At 44.6% G+C, this 15,751-nt stretch overlaps 1 protein-coding gene across 50 annotated transcripts in view; it reads left to right on the top strand.

Annotated features, from left to right (window-relative positions):
* The window catches only part of EPB41 (erythrocyte membrane protein band 4.1), a 228,658-nt gene that overhangs the window by 206,785 nt on the left and 6,122 nt on the right, over positions 1-15,751 (top strand). For 29 of the 50 annotated variants that reach the window (XM_070078946.2, XM_070078944.2, XM_070078942.2 and 26 more), the window contains 2 exons: positions 5,341-5,469; positions 14,678-14,779. In XM_070078946.2, coding sequence (XP_069935047.1) covers positions 5,341-5,469; positions 14,678-14,779 — 231 coding nt within the window. Of the gene's footprint in view, positions 1-3,672; positions 4,123-5,340; positions 5,470-14,677; positions 14,780-15,751 lie in introns of all 50 variants that reach the window. The other 21 variants (XM_070078923.2, XM_070078915.2, XM_070078913.2 and 18 more) reach the window with 2 other exon arrangements.

The raw sequence follows: 15,751 nt of genomic DNA, 5'->3' as shown, positions 1-15,751 counted from the left end.
TCCACTCTGCCTGTCAAAAAAAAAAAAAAAAAAAAAAAAAAAAAAAAAAAAAGAAGCAGAGCCAGGAGGCCGGCGCTGTGGTGTAGCGGGTAAAGCCACCACCTGCAGTGCCAGCATCCCATATGAGTGCCAGTTGGAGTCCCAGCTGTTTCACTTCTAATCCAGCTCCCTGCTGATGCACCCGAGAAAGCAGCGGTCCAAGTCTTTGGGCCCCTACACCCACTTGGAGACCCAGAAGAAGCTCTTGTCTCTTGGCTTCGGATCAGCCCAGCTCCAGCTATTGGGGAGGTCTCCCATGTGGATGGCAGGGGCCCAAGCACTTGGGCCTTCACCCACTGCCTCTACAGATACACTAGTAGGAATCTGGATTGAAAGCATAGCAGCCAGAACTCAAACATCAATGAATAATAGGGTGCCAGTGTTGCAAGTGGCAGCTCAACCCACTGCACCACAACACCACCTTGTCAGTTTGTCCTGTTTTGAGGTGCTTTGAATTGCATGTTTCAAGATGGATTAGGAGTGATGTTGGCCTGAAAAAATTTTTTTTAATTTATTTATTTGAAAGAGTACCAGGGGGGGAGGGGGAGGGAGGGAGGAAGGGAGGGAGAGAAAAAGAAAATGCACTCATCCATCTTCTGGTTCACTCCCCAAATGGCCACAATAGCCGCATCTGGACAGGTTGAGACCAGGAGTGAGGATCTTCATCGGGGTTTCTCACATGGGTGTAGCAGCTCAAGTAGTTGGGCCATCCTCTGCTGCCTTCCCAGGTGCATTAGCAGGGAGTGGGATAGGAAGTAGAACAACTGGGATGCAAACCAGTGCCCATTTGGGATGTCAGCACTGCAGGCAGCGGCTTAACCTGCTGCACCACAGCACCAGCCCCTCATCTGAAGTTCTTAAATGCAATGTCTTTCCTTGGCTTAGAAGAGCACTGGCTTATGTTCATCACAACGTAAGCTAGCTTACAACTTAAGGAACAGCAGTGAATTTTTTCTCTTTTTTAAAGATTTATTTATTAATTTGAAAGAGTTACACAGAGAAGGACAGGAAGACAGAGAGAAGTCTTCTATCCGCTGGTCCACTCCCCAATTGGCTGTGCCAATCCAAAGCCAGGAGCCAGGAGCTTCTTCCGGGTCTCCCACGCACGTGCAGGGGCCCAAGGACTTGGGCCATCTTCCATTGCTTTCCCAGGCCATAGCAGAGAGCTGCATTAGAAGTGGAGCAGCCGGGACTCAAACTGGTACCCATATGGGATTCCGGCATGACAAGTGGCGGCTTTACCTGCTATACCACAGTACCGGCCCCCAAGCAGTGAATTTTTAAATACATATAACTTGATCCAAGCTGTGTCAGGAATACCTTTTTTTTTATTTTCTATTTTATTTTTTTGACAGGCAGAGTGGACAGTGAGAGAGAGAGAGAGAAAGGTCTTCCTTTGCCGTTGGTTCACCCTCCAATGGCCGCTGCGGCCGGCGTGCTGTGGCCGGCGCACCGCGCTGATCCGAAGGCAGGAGCCAGGTGCTTCTCCTGGTCTCCCATGGGGTGCAGGGCCCAAGCACTTGAGCCATCCTCCACTGCACTCCCTGGCCACAGCAGAGAGCTGGCCTGGAAGAGGGGCAACCGGGACAGAATCCGGCGCCCCGACCGGGACTAGAACCCGGTGTGCCGGCGCCACAAGGTGGAGGATTAGCCTAGTGAGCCGCGGCGCCGGCCAGGAATACCTTCTTAAAAGAGCCCCTTTTTGTTACTAAGTTCCTACGTGGTATGTAGTATGGTAACATCATCTTACCAAGACTTCAGGCCTGAATGACTCTTGACAGCTTTCTGTTGAGCACATGCATACGTTACTTGCCATGACACCTGGCTTGTTAGGCTGTTCATTTTCAAATGGCTCGCGTTCTTTTCTACTAGTGTGATTGCCTTCTTTTCTTCTTCTTCCTTTACCTACAACTTTCTTCAAGCTTTTCAGAATAGGTTCATCCGTGGTGATGGTATCTTCTCATACATGTTCTCTTTGATGTTCTCATTGTGGAACTATTTTTCCTGTTATATGACGCTCTTAGTCCAGAAGAGAACTGTGCTTTCCGGATTTGCTTCTCTTAGAGGTTGGAGGTATTGTGGCATTCCTCTGTGAAGAAGTCTATCTCAGCTGCTGGGTCATTTGTAGTCTGCTTACAAAGAAACATTCATTATATAGATGGTTGATTTATTTGAGAGGCAGAGAGAGAAAGAGGGACAAAAAGAAGGAGACCCCATTCACTGGTTCATTCCTGAAATGCCTGCAATAGCTAGCACTGGGGCTGAAAGCGGGGAGCCAGGAACTCAATCCAAGTCCCTCATGGGTGCAGGAACCATTGCTTGACCCGTCACTGCTGCCTCCCAGGGTCTGCATTAGCAGGAAACTGGAGTCAGGAACCAGAGCCAAGTATTGAACTCAGGTACTCCAATATGGAATGCAGACATCTTAACTGCTAACGTGAATCCCTGCCCTGACATTTTACTATTTTTGATACCATATTTTATGTCATGACAATAATTAGTGTCTGTGCTGAATGTAACTCAACTCTGTCTTCCTGCCAACCAAAAGCTGGGTTTTAGCTTCTGTGTTAGGGACCAGTACTGATATTATGGCTTAGAGATATGAAATATTTTTCAACTTGATCAGGCTCCTCAAGAACATATTTTATTTAGGGGCCAGCTCTGTGGTATATAGTAGGTTAAGCCTCTGCCTACAGTGCTGGCATTCCATATGGGCACCGGTTCAAGTCCTGGCTGCTCCTCTTCCGATCCAGCTCTCTGGTAATGGCCTAGGAAAGCAGTATAAGATGGCCCAAATGCCTCCGGATTGGCCCAGCTCCGGCCGTTGTGACCATTTGGGAAGTGAACCAGCAGATTCTCCCTCCTTCCCTCCCTCTGTCTGTAACTCTGCCTCTCAAATAAATAAATAGATCTTAAATAAAGAACGTGTTTTATATTTTAAAAATATTTATTTATTTGAAGGACAGATCGTTAGTGAAAGATACTCCATTGCTGGTTCACTCTACAAATAGCCTCAGGAACTTCAATCCAGGTCTCCAGATGAAGAATGACAAGATGGGTGACAGGGTCCCAAGTATTTCAGCCTTCTTCTGCTACTTTCACAAGTGGATTAACAGGAAACTGGATTGGAAACAGAGTAGCCAGGACTCAAACTGGCACTCCAGTATGGGATGTCAGTGTTGCAAGCTGCGGCTTAACCTACTGTGCCACACCAGCCCCAAGAATGTGTTTTGATTGCCTCGTAAATTATATTCTGTCCTTTGCATGGTAATGAATTAGAGACTTCATAATGGCAAAGTAGCTCTCTTAAGTATGAAGAAAATATATTATACAGGGAAGCTTATGGGAATACTCATAGGTGCCAGGTTCTGTGAAATTATTGTGGAATTATTTCTCAGGTGAACAATGTATAGAAATATGACCAGAATGATACTGAAACTGCTTAAGCTGCGATAGTGTGTAGTGAACAGAACATTTTGTCTACCTTAGGAGCTAAGATTCTTAGTTTATTTTAATATTAATGGTATTAAAGCTTCTTAGAAATTATTATTGATTTTCAGCATTCATTGTATTCCTCCCCCTCTCCGCCCCATCATTCCTAATCTTGCGTTTGTGTTGTTCATTCATTTGTAGAGTATAAATGGCATTCACACAGAGGAGGTGGCTCTCGGGACAAAGGTGCTATCTACTAACCCTGACTCTGAGTGGGAGGGCCCCAAGCACTCCGTAGTTCCTAGTAAGAGCCAGCTGACCACCCCATTGGAGTCTCCACAAAGCTTTGACTTTGGCTCCCTCTCCATAAGCAGCAAGGAGACAGAAGAGAAGGAGCAGGGGGAGGCTGGTTATTTTGATGCTGACGAAATGCCAAGAGTCCCAAGTGGGGAATGTATAGGAATGGAGGAACAGGCCAGTGCCTTAAACTTCTCAGTCAAACCAGCCTCCTGTCAGCTGCAACTTGGTGAGAAAAAGGCGCAGAGTAGTGAAGAGCATGTTGTACCAGGAGAGCCACGTGGGAAGCATAATGGATCATTTCTTGACTCTCACGTGGGGAGCCAGTTCCCTGCCCTCATTCGAAGTTTCCAGGTAGAAACTGGATGATGCAGATTTCATGACTCTCTTTGGGAGAGGGCCAAATCTATTCTGTGGAGGAGGTGCTGGTGGTGGTGGTAGTGGTGGTGGTGGTAAGGGTAGTGGCCTCTCTGCTTTTTTTCAAAATCACACAATCAAATTAAAGTCTTTGATTGCTGTAAAGAAACTCATTCAGAAGAATTAACTCCATGGCTAGAAATGCTTCCTTCTCTGATGACATGACAAAACTCTTGGGAGTAAACCCCAGCGATTTATGTTTATGAAGCTGGTGTTCATCTTTCCTTGCTTGAGTATTGACTGTGGAAGGAAGGACGTGAATTTGGGAGATGCCTATGGTGAGGAGCCTTCCGTGTTCTCAGTCTGTGCTCCAAAATCCCAACATTCTTAATTAAAAGGGGCAACTGACCTTTGTTCTGAGATGTCAGATCCCAAGAAACGATGTACATACTGTGGCCACCTTGTGCAGCCCACCGCTCCCACTGACCCACCCACGGAGGCTGCTGTGATCATAGGGACTGATTTCTCTTGTTAAGGTGGATGGCCACTTAATCTTATCTAAGTCAAATTGCAGTTTTGGGGTGATTTATAGCTTGGAGAGGGTGAGCAGGTGGAAAAAAAACCTTTGATATCCCACTAGTGTTCATTCTTCTAAAATTCTGAGATTAATCACCAGGTGATGGTAAAACTGATTTATTTTCTTTTCAGTTTTCCAAATATTCTTTTCTCTCAGTAATTCCAAAGTGAATGTCTGACATTGATTTGAAAGAAGTTAATTAATTCCAGGGTAATGCATTCCAGTGCCACTGCTGTTTCATGGTCCATTTGTACTTAGCAGAGGAAATGTGGCTGATTTTCTTAATTATGATGATACAGTCACTAGGACAAATGAAAGTGATTGCTATTTGGCAAATAGTCTTATATTCAAATTATGAAGGTCATTCTGAAGTGTTGTATATCACTGATCTTATGGCTTTCCATTAAGCTTATGAAAGTGATTACAGTAATGCTGCTTTTTAAATACCCCTCATGATGTGACGTCTTGTCGGGGCTACTTTGGAAGAGTATCCAAGTCTAGCGTGGAATAAACACCTTTGGAGACTGAGCTGCCCTGCTTGGTTAAAGCCAGCACTTTGATCAGATCAATGTCAGAAGATTAGTGCGCCACAGCCTTCAGAAAGACTCCGATAACTTTGCTTCTGTACTGGTTCACAGCCTCCCCTGGTGAAGACTCAGACTGTCACCATCTCAGACACTGCCAACGCCATGAAAAGTGAAATCCCAACCAAAGACGTCCCTATTGTCCACACTGAGACCAAGACCATCACTTACGAGGCTGCCCAGGTAGGATATGGTCTGATGCTTCAGAATCAAAGACTGGAGTAAACCCAGTCGGTGACCTTCTTTCTTCACAGGGTTTCTGTTCATTTGCTGCATATAATTTCAGGTTTGTCTGGGACAGTTCTTTGTAGAAGAGATAACTGATCTAATACTATATTAAAAGCAAAATTGTCTTGGATTGGATTGCTTGGATCTGCCCAAATCACTGGAGGAAGACAGTCTAGTGTAATGATTAAGAACATGGTCTTTTCTGGACGTCCCGCACCGGGTGGGAGCGTGGGGTTGGGCCAGCAGGGCAGAGTGCCTAAGCGGGTGGGAGAATTCGGCCGTGCTTGCCCCTGTGGTGATGCGCACCTTGCAAGAACAAGACCCTTCGGAATGGAGTTCCCATGCTGTTGCTGATCGTTGGAGGTTCTTTTGGTCTTCATGAGCTTTTACAAATCCAATATGATTTTGTGAAGATTAATATTGATCCTGGGCCGGCGCCGCGGCTCAATAGGCTAATCCTCCACCTTGCAGCGCCGGCACACCGGGTTCTAGTCCGAGTCGGGGCGCCGGATTCTGTCCCGGTTGCCCCTCTTCCAGGCCAGCTCTCTGCTGTGGCCAGGGAGTGCAGTGGAGTCCTTGGGCCCTGCACCCCATGGGAGACCAGGAGAAGCACCTGGCTTCCGCCATTGGATCAGCGCGGTGCGCCGGACACAGTGTGCCGGCCGCGGCGGCCATTGGAAGGTGAACCAACGGCAAAGGAAGACCTTTCTCTCTGACTCTCTCTCTCACTGTCCACTCTGCCTGTTAAAAAAAAAAAGAAAAAAAGAAAAGAAAATTGATCCTGAATTGGAAAAAAAAAAAACCTGAAAATGAATAAAGTTTCTTTAGAGTCAGAGTATGAGAAAATAAAGGACTCTACTCTTGATGATTCGAGGACCCAGGCCTTGGGAAGATCCTGACCTCCTCCAAGGACAAAATCCGGAAATTCTTAAGAAAACCTGATTTTGCTGATTCTTTTTTTTTTTAATGAAAGCATGATCAGTTAGACTTCCCACTACATGTTATTAATCCGGAGGGAAAAAAAAAAGATCCAAAATCTGCAGAAAACTGGATATGAATAATTTGATAATGGGTAATTTTGATAAAAGTCACGTTCCAGTCTATACTTCTCAGCTATTTCATTTGCAAATGAATTAACAGTATTATCTCTATATATTTTTCACTTTTCAATAAAAATGTGAATACTATACTGAAAAAAAGAGCATGGGCTTTGGAGCCATGCAACCTGAGTTCAGGCCCTGGCTCCTTTATTTACCAACTTGGAGAAATTACTGAACATCTCTGAGCCTTCATCTCCCCCACCTGTAATCTTGGCTTCCACCATAAGATGTTGTTATAAGGATTAAAATATTTAAATTTTTTTACTTACTGCTTGTAAAAATTCTTCTTAATTTTTGGCAATTTGAATATGCTAGGCTAATGTTGATTTTTTAAAAATTATTCACAGAAGCCGAAAGTAAGAAAAACTATTCCCTCTGTAAACTGAACTAATTCTTTCCTGCAAGAAATATTTTTTGAACATTTATTTGTTGAGGCAAGCATTATACAAGGTAGATACAGTTCCTATCCTCTGGAACTCTTATTCCAGTAAGGAAAGACAGGCAATAAAACATCTAAGCAGTTGTATAAATAAATTTCAGGCAGGGCTAAGTGCTATAAAGAAACTAAAATAGGAATGAATGTTTGGCACAGCAGTTGGAATGCTACTTGGGCCACATGCATATTGTATCAGAATGCCTGGGTTCAAGTCCTGTCTCCACTCCTGAATCCAGTTCCTTCCAGTGCACATCCTGTGAAGCAGCAGGTGATGACTCGAATTGTTGGGTCCCTGCTGCCCACGTGGGAGACCTAATTTGAGTTACTGGCTCCTGGACATTTAAAGAATGACCCAGTGAATAGGATTTCTCTCTCCCTCTCTCCCTCTCTCCCTCTCTCCCTCTCTCCCTCTCTCCCTCTCTCCCTGCCTCTCAAAAAAAAAAAAAAAAAGTTAAAAAAAAAAATTAAGGGGCCAGTGTTCTGGCATGGCAGGTTAAGCCACCACCTGCAGTGTCAACGTTCCATATAGGCACTGGTTCCTGTTCTGGCTGCTCCACTTCTGATCCAGCTCCCTGCTAATGTGTCTGGGAAAACAAAAGAGGATGACCCAAGTGCTTGGGTCCCTGACCCCACATGGGAGACCCGGAAGAATCTCCTGGCTCCTGGCTTCGGACCAGCCCAGCCCTTGCTGTTGCAGTCATTCGGGGAGTGAACCAGAGGATGGAAGATCTCTCTGTCTCTTCTTTCTCTTCCTCTCTCTTTGTAACTCTGCCTTTCATATAAATAAATAAAATTTTAAAAGTTAAAATATCAAGTATCTTTAACCAAATGGAGTAAAGAATTACATGAAAGGTTCTTACTGTGGGATAAGAAACTCAGGGAAGTCCTTTCTGTGAAGATAACATTTGGGGCCAGCGCTGTGGCACAATGAGTTAAACCACTGCCTGCAGCACCAGATTCCCGTGTGGGCACAGGTTCAAGTCCTGGCTGCTCTGCTAACCCACCTGGGAAAGCAGGTGAGGACAGCGCAAGTGATTGGGCCCCTGCACCCACGTGGGAGACCTGGCCCAGTCCTGGCTGTCACGACCATTTGGAGAGTGAGCCAACAGATGGAAGATCTTTCTCTTTGCCTCTCCCTCTCTCTCTGTAACTGCCTTTCAAATAAACAAATAAATCTTTAAAAAAAATAATAATTAAAAATTCAGGTTTAAAAAAAAGATAACATTTTGGCCACTACTCGAATGATGGAAGGAGGCAACCGTGTGAAGCTCTGGCTGGCGCTTTCACATAAATCCTTTCCAGGAATCCTCCTATCACCACGGACTGAATGATGTTATCTCCACTTGGAGAGCAGTGTAGCTTGGCAGTTAAAAGCATGTGCTTTGCAATTACTCAGAATTTTGTATCCTAACCCAGCCAGGTAGATGCTAGCTAGATAACCTAAGACAGATTGTTAATCTAAACATCAGTTTATTTGTTGCAAAATGTGGGGTAACAGTAACTGCTGCTGCAGGATGTGGGGCGAGGACATCTGAATAGCACCGGGCACTCACAGCCGTTCAGTTAGTGTTAGCATGCTTCTCCCTTCTCCCTCCTGTGGCCTGGAGTATGGCATTTGAATTTCGTAAATAATGAGAGATTTCTTAGAGTTTTTCAGCAGTGGTAGTAAAGTGGCATAATTAAAGCAACAATTTTGGAAAATGATTCCTAAAGCCGTGAACTGACTATAGCAAGATAGAGACAGCAGTATTACGAAGGCAGATCTGTAAAGAACTGAAGTGTAGCCTAAAGGAAATGAGAAGAAAGAGATAATGTCAGTCGAGAAAGGAAGAGACAGATGAATTGGACTTGACAGTGAAGGGGACTGAGAAGGAAGGGAGAGGAAATCACTTTAAGATTGTGCACACTGTTAGCAAGAGGATGTGGGAAAGCATTGCTTTCATATGCAACGAAATACTTTTAAGTTGTTGCTACCGCAGAAACAGCCTAAATGTCCATTAGTAGGGAGCTGATTAAATAAATTACAGAATAGTCAATTAAAGCAATTCCGTGTGGCCATAAAATGGGAACGATCTGCTTAAGTAGCAAGGGAGTAAACATGGGTGCATAGTGCAGCACCATTTAGGAGAGGGAAAGGATGCATGTAAACGCTGTGTATGCGTAGGCTTTTGTATATCAAAACACTCTGAGTGGGGAACCCCCTTCCAACCAAAAAAAAAGTGCAGTAACCTCTGATAAAGAGGCCAAGACTGCAAGGCTTTGGTCAGGAGCAGGAGGGAGACTGACTTCTCCTTGTACACCATTTTGAAGTTTTAAATTTTTGTAGCATATATGAGTACATATACAAAAAATGTTTAATGTTTCAAGATAAATTGTTTCAAAAGGTAGAGTCACAGCTGCCCACAGAAGCCCAGGTAGTCCAGTGTAGCCCGGACCTAGAGAAAGGTAGGGGAGAAGGAAACAGTCACCTAAAAGCTCCTAACATGGAAGAGAAATATATAGGAAGTACATGATGTGCAGACGAAGCACATGTGCTTGTAATGAGCCAGTGCTTGCTGGTTGTGTGACCTTGGGTAAGTGACTTAACCTCTTCTGACAAATATTTCTACAGCATTATGGAAATAAAGATATTTGCTGGACACAAAGGAGCTATTAAAAAATGGTAGCTACTGGGGGCAGGTCTTTGGCTCAGCAAAGCCCATATCTCCTATCAGAGTACCTGAGTTTGAGTTCCTTATGTGCTTCTGAGTCCAGCTTCCTGCTGATGTGCTCCTTGGGAGGCGGCACATGATGGCCCAAGTAGTTGGGTCCCTGCCAGCCATGTGGGAAACCTGGACTGACTTCCGAGCTCCTGGCCTCAGCCTGGCCTGGTCCCACCTATTGTGGGCATTTGGGGAGTAAATGGAAGATCCCTATGTGTCTCTCTGCCTTTAAAATAAATAAAAAATAAATACTTTAAAAATTTTAATGATTGCTGTTACTGTAGTACATTGTTATATGTCTTTGTTTCATTTTACTCAGACTTAAAACAATTAGCCAAGATAGAAATTGCTTGTACCAGACGTGGGGTAGAATAGGGGAGAGAGTTGACTTTAGAGTCAGATTTCCTGGGTTTGAACTTGCTCCATCACTTAACTAGTGTGCAGTCATATTACTAAATTGCTTGTTCTGTGCCTCAGTTTCCTCATTTAATAAATGTGGCTAATAACACTTGTAGGTCTACCTCATAGGGCTGTTAGGAGGAATCAGTGAATTAATGCACAGAAAATGTTTCCAAAGTACCTGGTACACATTAAGTATTAACCACCAGGGTAGTTATTTGTGTATGTGGGGGATTCTACATACAGGAAAATGCACAGATTCCAATTGCTCGATTTGATCGTTTTTGACAAATGTCTACGTCTTAGGATCCAGGATATTTCTAGATCTTCTGAAATTTCCATCACAGCCTTTTCCAGTTGGTGCCTCTCCCTCCAGGCAGCCGCTGCTCTGATTTCTACCCCAGCAAACTGATTTTTGCCTGTTTTTAGACTTCCTATAAATGGAAGTATACAGTGATATACTTTTGTATCTGACTTATTTCTCTGAACATAATTTTTTTAGGTTCGTCCACATTACATGCATCATTAGTTCACTTTTTTATTGCTGAATAGTATACCATGTGTGAATATACCCCAGTTTGTTTATACTTTTATTTGTTACTGGACAACTGGGTTAATTCCAGTTTGGGGAAAATATGAATAGAGCTGCTATGAACATTCATGTACAAATCCTTCTGTGGGCATTAGGAAAACACCTAAAAGTAGAATTGCTGGATTGTAGAATAATGGATGCTTAACTTTTTAAGCAAATGCCAAAGCCACAGTACCATTTTGAGGCAACACTGGTAGGAGAGTCAAGGAAGGGGGTTCCATGTGGGAAGAGTGTAAGTGGAAACCATAACAGTGTCTCCTCTACCTTCCACCTTCTTCAGACAGAAAGGAGAGTAGAGGGGAAAGGTGGGAGGTGGTACAGGGAGAGTCACCAGTTTATGGAGGGCACGCTCTTCAAAAAGGTTTAGCCCTCCTGGCCTGCAAGTTTATATTCTTCTAACAATTTGTGAAGTGCTTTTGTTTCTATAATTTACTGTGATCTCCAGCAATGCTGTGATGTAGGCAGAACATACACAAGAGCACTTCACAAAAGACTGTATGGAAATGGAATTAAAAGAAGCCTGGTACAAAATTGTTGAAATCCAGGCATGTGAAAGATCATGGAAAGTTTATGGAAAATGTATATTATGAAAAAATGAAGTAAAGATTTCAAATTTTTTTGCACCAAAATAAGCCTATCTTGTGTGTGTGTGTGTGTGTGTGTGTAGAGAGAGAGAGACAGACAGACAGACACGGAGACGCAGTCACTCTTTAAAAATTTATTTGAAAGGAGAGCTAGAGATACACACAGATGGAAAGAGGGCTCCCATCCACTGATTCACTCCTAGATGCCTGCAATAGCCAAAGTTGGGCCACAACAATGCTGAGAGCCAAGAACTCCATCCAGATCTCCCACATAGGTGACAAGGACTTAACTACTTGAGCTATCACCTGCTGGCTTCCAGAGTACACAGTAACAGGAAACTGGAATTGGAACAGAGCCAAGGCTTGAACCCAAACACTCTAGTATGGTCTGTAGGCATCCCAAGTGGTCTTAATTACTATACTGAAGGCCTACCCCTTATCTTTTAATTCCATTTTCCACAGATTTTTTTCTTTGAAAAAAAAAATTGTATTTATTTATTTATTTGAAAGTCAGAGTTACATAGACAGAAGGAGAGACAGAGAGATCGTCCATCTGCTGATTTACTCCTCAGATGGCCGCAGTCCTGAGCTAGGAGCTTCATACGGGTCACCCACATGGGTGGTAGCGGCCCAGACACTTGGACCACCTTCTGCTTCTTTCCCAGGTGTATTAGGAGGGAGCTGGATCAGAAGTGGAGCAGCTGGGACTCAAACCAGTGCTCATGTGGGATTCCAGCATTGCAGGCTGCAGCTTAACCAGCTGTGCTACAGTGCTGGCTACTTCCACAGACTTTTAAAAAATACCCTTGGGGCCGGCGCCGCGGCTCACTAGGCTAATCCTCCGCCTAGTGGCGCCGGCACACCGGGTTCTAGTCCCGGTCGGGGCGCCAGATTCTGTCCCGGTTACCCCTCTTCCAGGCCAGCCCTCTGCTGTGGCCCGGGAGTGCAGTGAAGGATGGCCCAGGTGCTTGGGCCCTGCACCCCATGGGAGACCAGGAAAAGCACCTGGCTCCTGGCTCCTGCCATCAGATCAGCGCGGTGCGCTGGCCGCAGCGCGCCGGCCGCGGCGGCCATTGGAGGGTGAACCAACGGCAAAGGAAGACCTTTCTCTCTGTCTCTCTCTCACTGTCCACTCTGCCTGTCAAAAAAAAAAAAAAAAAAAAAAAAACCCTTGGATAACAGTATTGCCTTTTACAAGTGAAAATAGTACAGTATCTACCTTTTATAAATGAGAAAATTGAAGTTAAGAGAAGTCACAATGAATTTCTGAAGAGCCCACAGCTAGTTACTGTCTGAGCTAGGACCCTTGTCCTACTTCCTAGCTCAAGTACTTATTAGCCATAAAACCTTGAACAAATTGTTTGACTGCTCTGGATATCAGTTTTCTTACTCTTCAGTGAGTATAATAACAATACAAACCTCAGTTCCTAAAAAGCATAATTGAGAATACAATTGCATGACCTGTTTGGCACACAGTAGGAGTACAGTAAATTCAGATGAGTCTGAATCTAAGGTAAGTGGTCATGGCTGAAGAAGAATATTAGTGAAGTAACTAATATGCCTGGTATGGTAGTGGCGTGTAAGACATAGTCAGGTGTCATGTTGTGTTCTTTTTCTTTGGTGTTGTCCAGATTCCCACATGGAGGGGAACCCAGCCAAGGACTCTGTTCCTTCCAATTATATTTTCCTTCTGCCCCTCCCCCCCTAATATTTCAAAGTTTTGACTTGAAATGTGCCCTGTTCGTAAAAATGTTGGAGGCCTCTGTTTATAGTGCAAGTGGCCCACATAAAGAGGCAGAAGATAGCAGCTTAACAAATTCTTTGCTGCAAGGTTCTTTATGGGAATAATTGTGTTTCTTTAAATCCCTCTCTGAGACAGTGTACAATACCAGACCGGGCGTCTTAGGCCTCTGTTATCTGAAAAGTGTGTTGCAGACGCCACTCTTCTAGTGCAGTTTCCATCTTGGTCATGGGGTTATAAGCTACTCCACGTCCACTAATAGCTCAGACATTTGCTGATCACTGTCAAGCTGGGGTTGGCCCCTGCCAACCATCTCTTTCCCTTTCTCTAATTTCATTTCTCAGCCTGATCATAGCATGTTTGGTCATAAAATAATACCCTCTGAAGAAACGGAGTAGCTCCAGCCCTATATAGCATCTCTATATAGATTATTCATATAGCCTGATACATTAACTACTTCAAAGCCCCTGCTCCTGAGTTCCCTGTCCTTCATAGTTTTGTTGTCAAAAATGAAATTAAGATATATTACATGTATTTTAACCTACTTTCCCTTATCAGGACATTTTCTACCTCATTAACTGAAATCTCCCATCTCAGTCTTTAAAGAAGATGTCCAGAGATTCATTCCTTGGCCTCTTAAGCCCCAACAAGAACCATTCCCAATTCTTTCTGGAAAGTTCTCTCGTATGATTCAAAACCTACTCATGTCTTAGCAACCAAAGTTTAAAAAAAAAAAAAAAAAAACAGGCCGGCGCCGCGGCTCACTAGGCTAATCCTCCGCCTAGCGGTGCCGGCACACCGGGTTCTAGTCCCGGTCGGGGCGCTGGATTCTGTCCCGGTTGCCCCTCTTCCAGGCCAGCCCTCTGCTGTGGCCAGGGAGTGCAGTGGAGGATGGCCCAGGTGCTTGGGCCCTGCACCCCATGGGAGACCAGGAAAAGCACCTGGCTCCTGGCTCCTGCCGTCGGATCAGCGCAGTGCACCGGCCACAGCGCGCCGGCCGCAGCGGCCATTGGAGGGTGAACCAACGGCAAAGGAAGACCTTTCTCTCTGTCTCTCTCTCTCTCACTGTCCACTCTGCCTGTCAAAAAAAAAAAAAAAAAAAAAAAAAAAAAAAAAAAAAACAAAAAACAAAACAGTTTGCACTTTTCCTGCCTTGGACATTGTATAAAGAATACCAGATCTGTAAACAACTATAAATACTAGTTTTGAGTCCTTGTGCAAATCATCCAACAGCCTTTGTGAGCCTAAGTTTTCCTAACAGAGGTGCAAATACATTCCTGCCCTTTCTCTAAATTGCAGAGTGCCAGTATCAGCATCAATAAAGACAGTGTTTCAAAAGCCATTTGTGAGTTATAAAATGCTGTACATGTAGGCAGTGATGGAACCTGTGGCTTCACTCCCACTTCCTCTTTCTGATCTACTCCTGCCGCTGACCCAGTGCTAAGGAAACTATACCCATCCAGCTTCTTTAGAAGGAACCTTGTTCACAGCTGATTTATTTTAGTAGATTTATGCATTCGAATGTGCAGCTGAACAGCAAAGCTGCAGCCTGCATTTACCTACAGGATTTCCTGAAAGGCACCGTGGTGCATTGTGATTTCTTCTGCAGGCTGATGACAGCAATGGGGACTTGGACCCAGGGGTCTTGCTGACAGCTCAAACCATCACATCCGAGACCACAAGCAGCACCACCACAACTCAGATTACCAAGGTAACAGACCAGGCGGAGCTTCCTCGTGGACCCCAGTGTCATGCCGAGCTTGTTGCTACCTCTCTGAAGGTTTCAGTCCCCTCCCTGTTGAGCCCGATTATTCCAAGAGTCCGGAAGGAAAGACTGCTGCTCCCCCCGGCAATAAACCTAGGGAGGGGAGACCCTGGGAGCGTCCCCGCCTACTTAGTAGCCTCATAAAGTCACGTGTGGTTGTCCGCTTTACATATTTGTACGTATCTGGTGAGTGAGTCCCCCATCTAGTTGAGGAGATAAATTTAACAAGTCAGCCAGGACGGGCGTTTGGCTCTCCACTTGAGAGGTCCACATCCACACCAGAGTGCCTGAGTTCAAGTCCTGGCTCTGCTTCCAGTGCCAGCTTCCTGCTAATGTGCACCCTGGGAGGCAGCTCAGGTAGTTGAGTCTCTGTCAGCCATGTGGGGAACCTGAGTTCAGTTTCCAGCAGCCAGGTTCGGTCTGGCCCAACCCTGGCTGTTGTGGGCATTTGGGGAGTGAACCGATAGAAGAGAGCCCTCTCTGTCTCTCTTTGTGTCTCTGAAATAAATAAAATAAATTAAAAATTCAGCAAATGAGCAGGGGTTTCTTGGTATTATTATGCCATCATTTCCCTAGCCAAAAATTAGAATTTGTGGTCTGACAAAGAATTTTTATATCTAGAGAATCAAGGCCATGGGAACTATAGTTTAGATGTTGTGATGTTGGAATATTGGAGTTATTAGAGTATGATTTATGGGAAGCAAGAAGCAGAAAATATCTAAAATTGGAACTGCCCCCCAGAAAGTCAGAGGCAAACCATGTTTGCTATAGCACTAGAGGAAAACATTTTCTTATATGTAAGAAATTTATTCTCGACCAAGCTCTGTCATCAGCACACTAGTTAATGTGTCTAGACTTTGGTTTTCCTCCTGTATCAAAGAGCTCTACCCACCTCAGGAGATTATTTGGAGATCTTTT

This window comes from Oryctolagus cuniculus, chromosome 7, assembly GCF_051225735.1.
Source record: "Oryctolagus cuniculus isolate XC-2025 breed Fujian yellow rabbit chromosome 7, ASM5122573v1, whole genome shotgun sequence".
Lineage (NCBI taxonomy): Eukaryota > Metazoa > Chordata > Mammalia > Lagomorpha > Leporidae > Oryctolagus > Oryctolagus cuniculus.
This window is presented reverse-complemented; position numbering and strand designations above follow the sequence as displayed.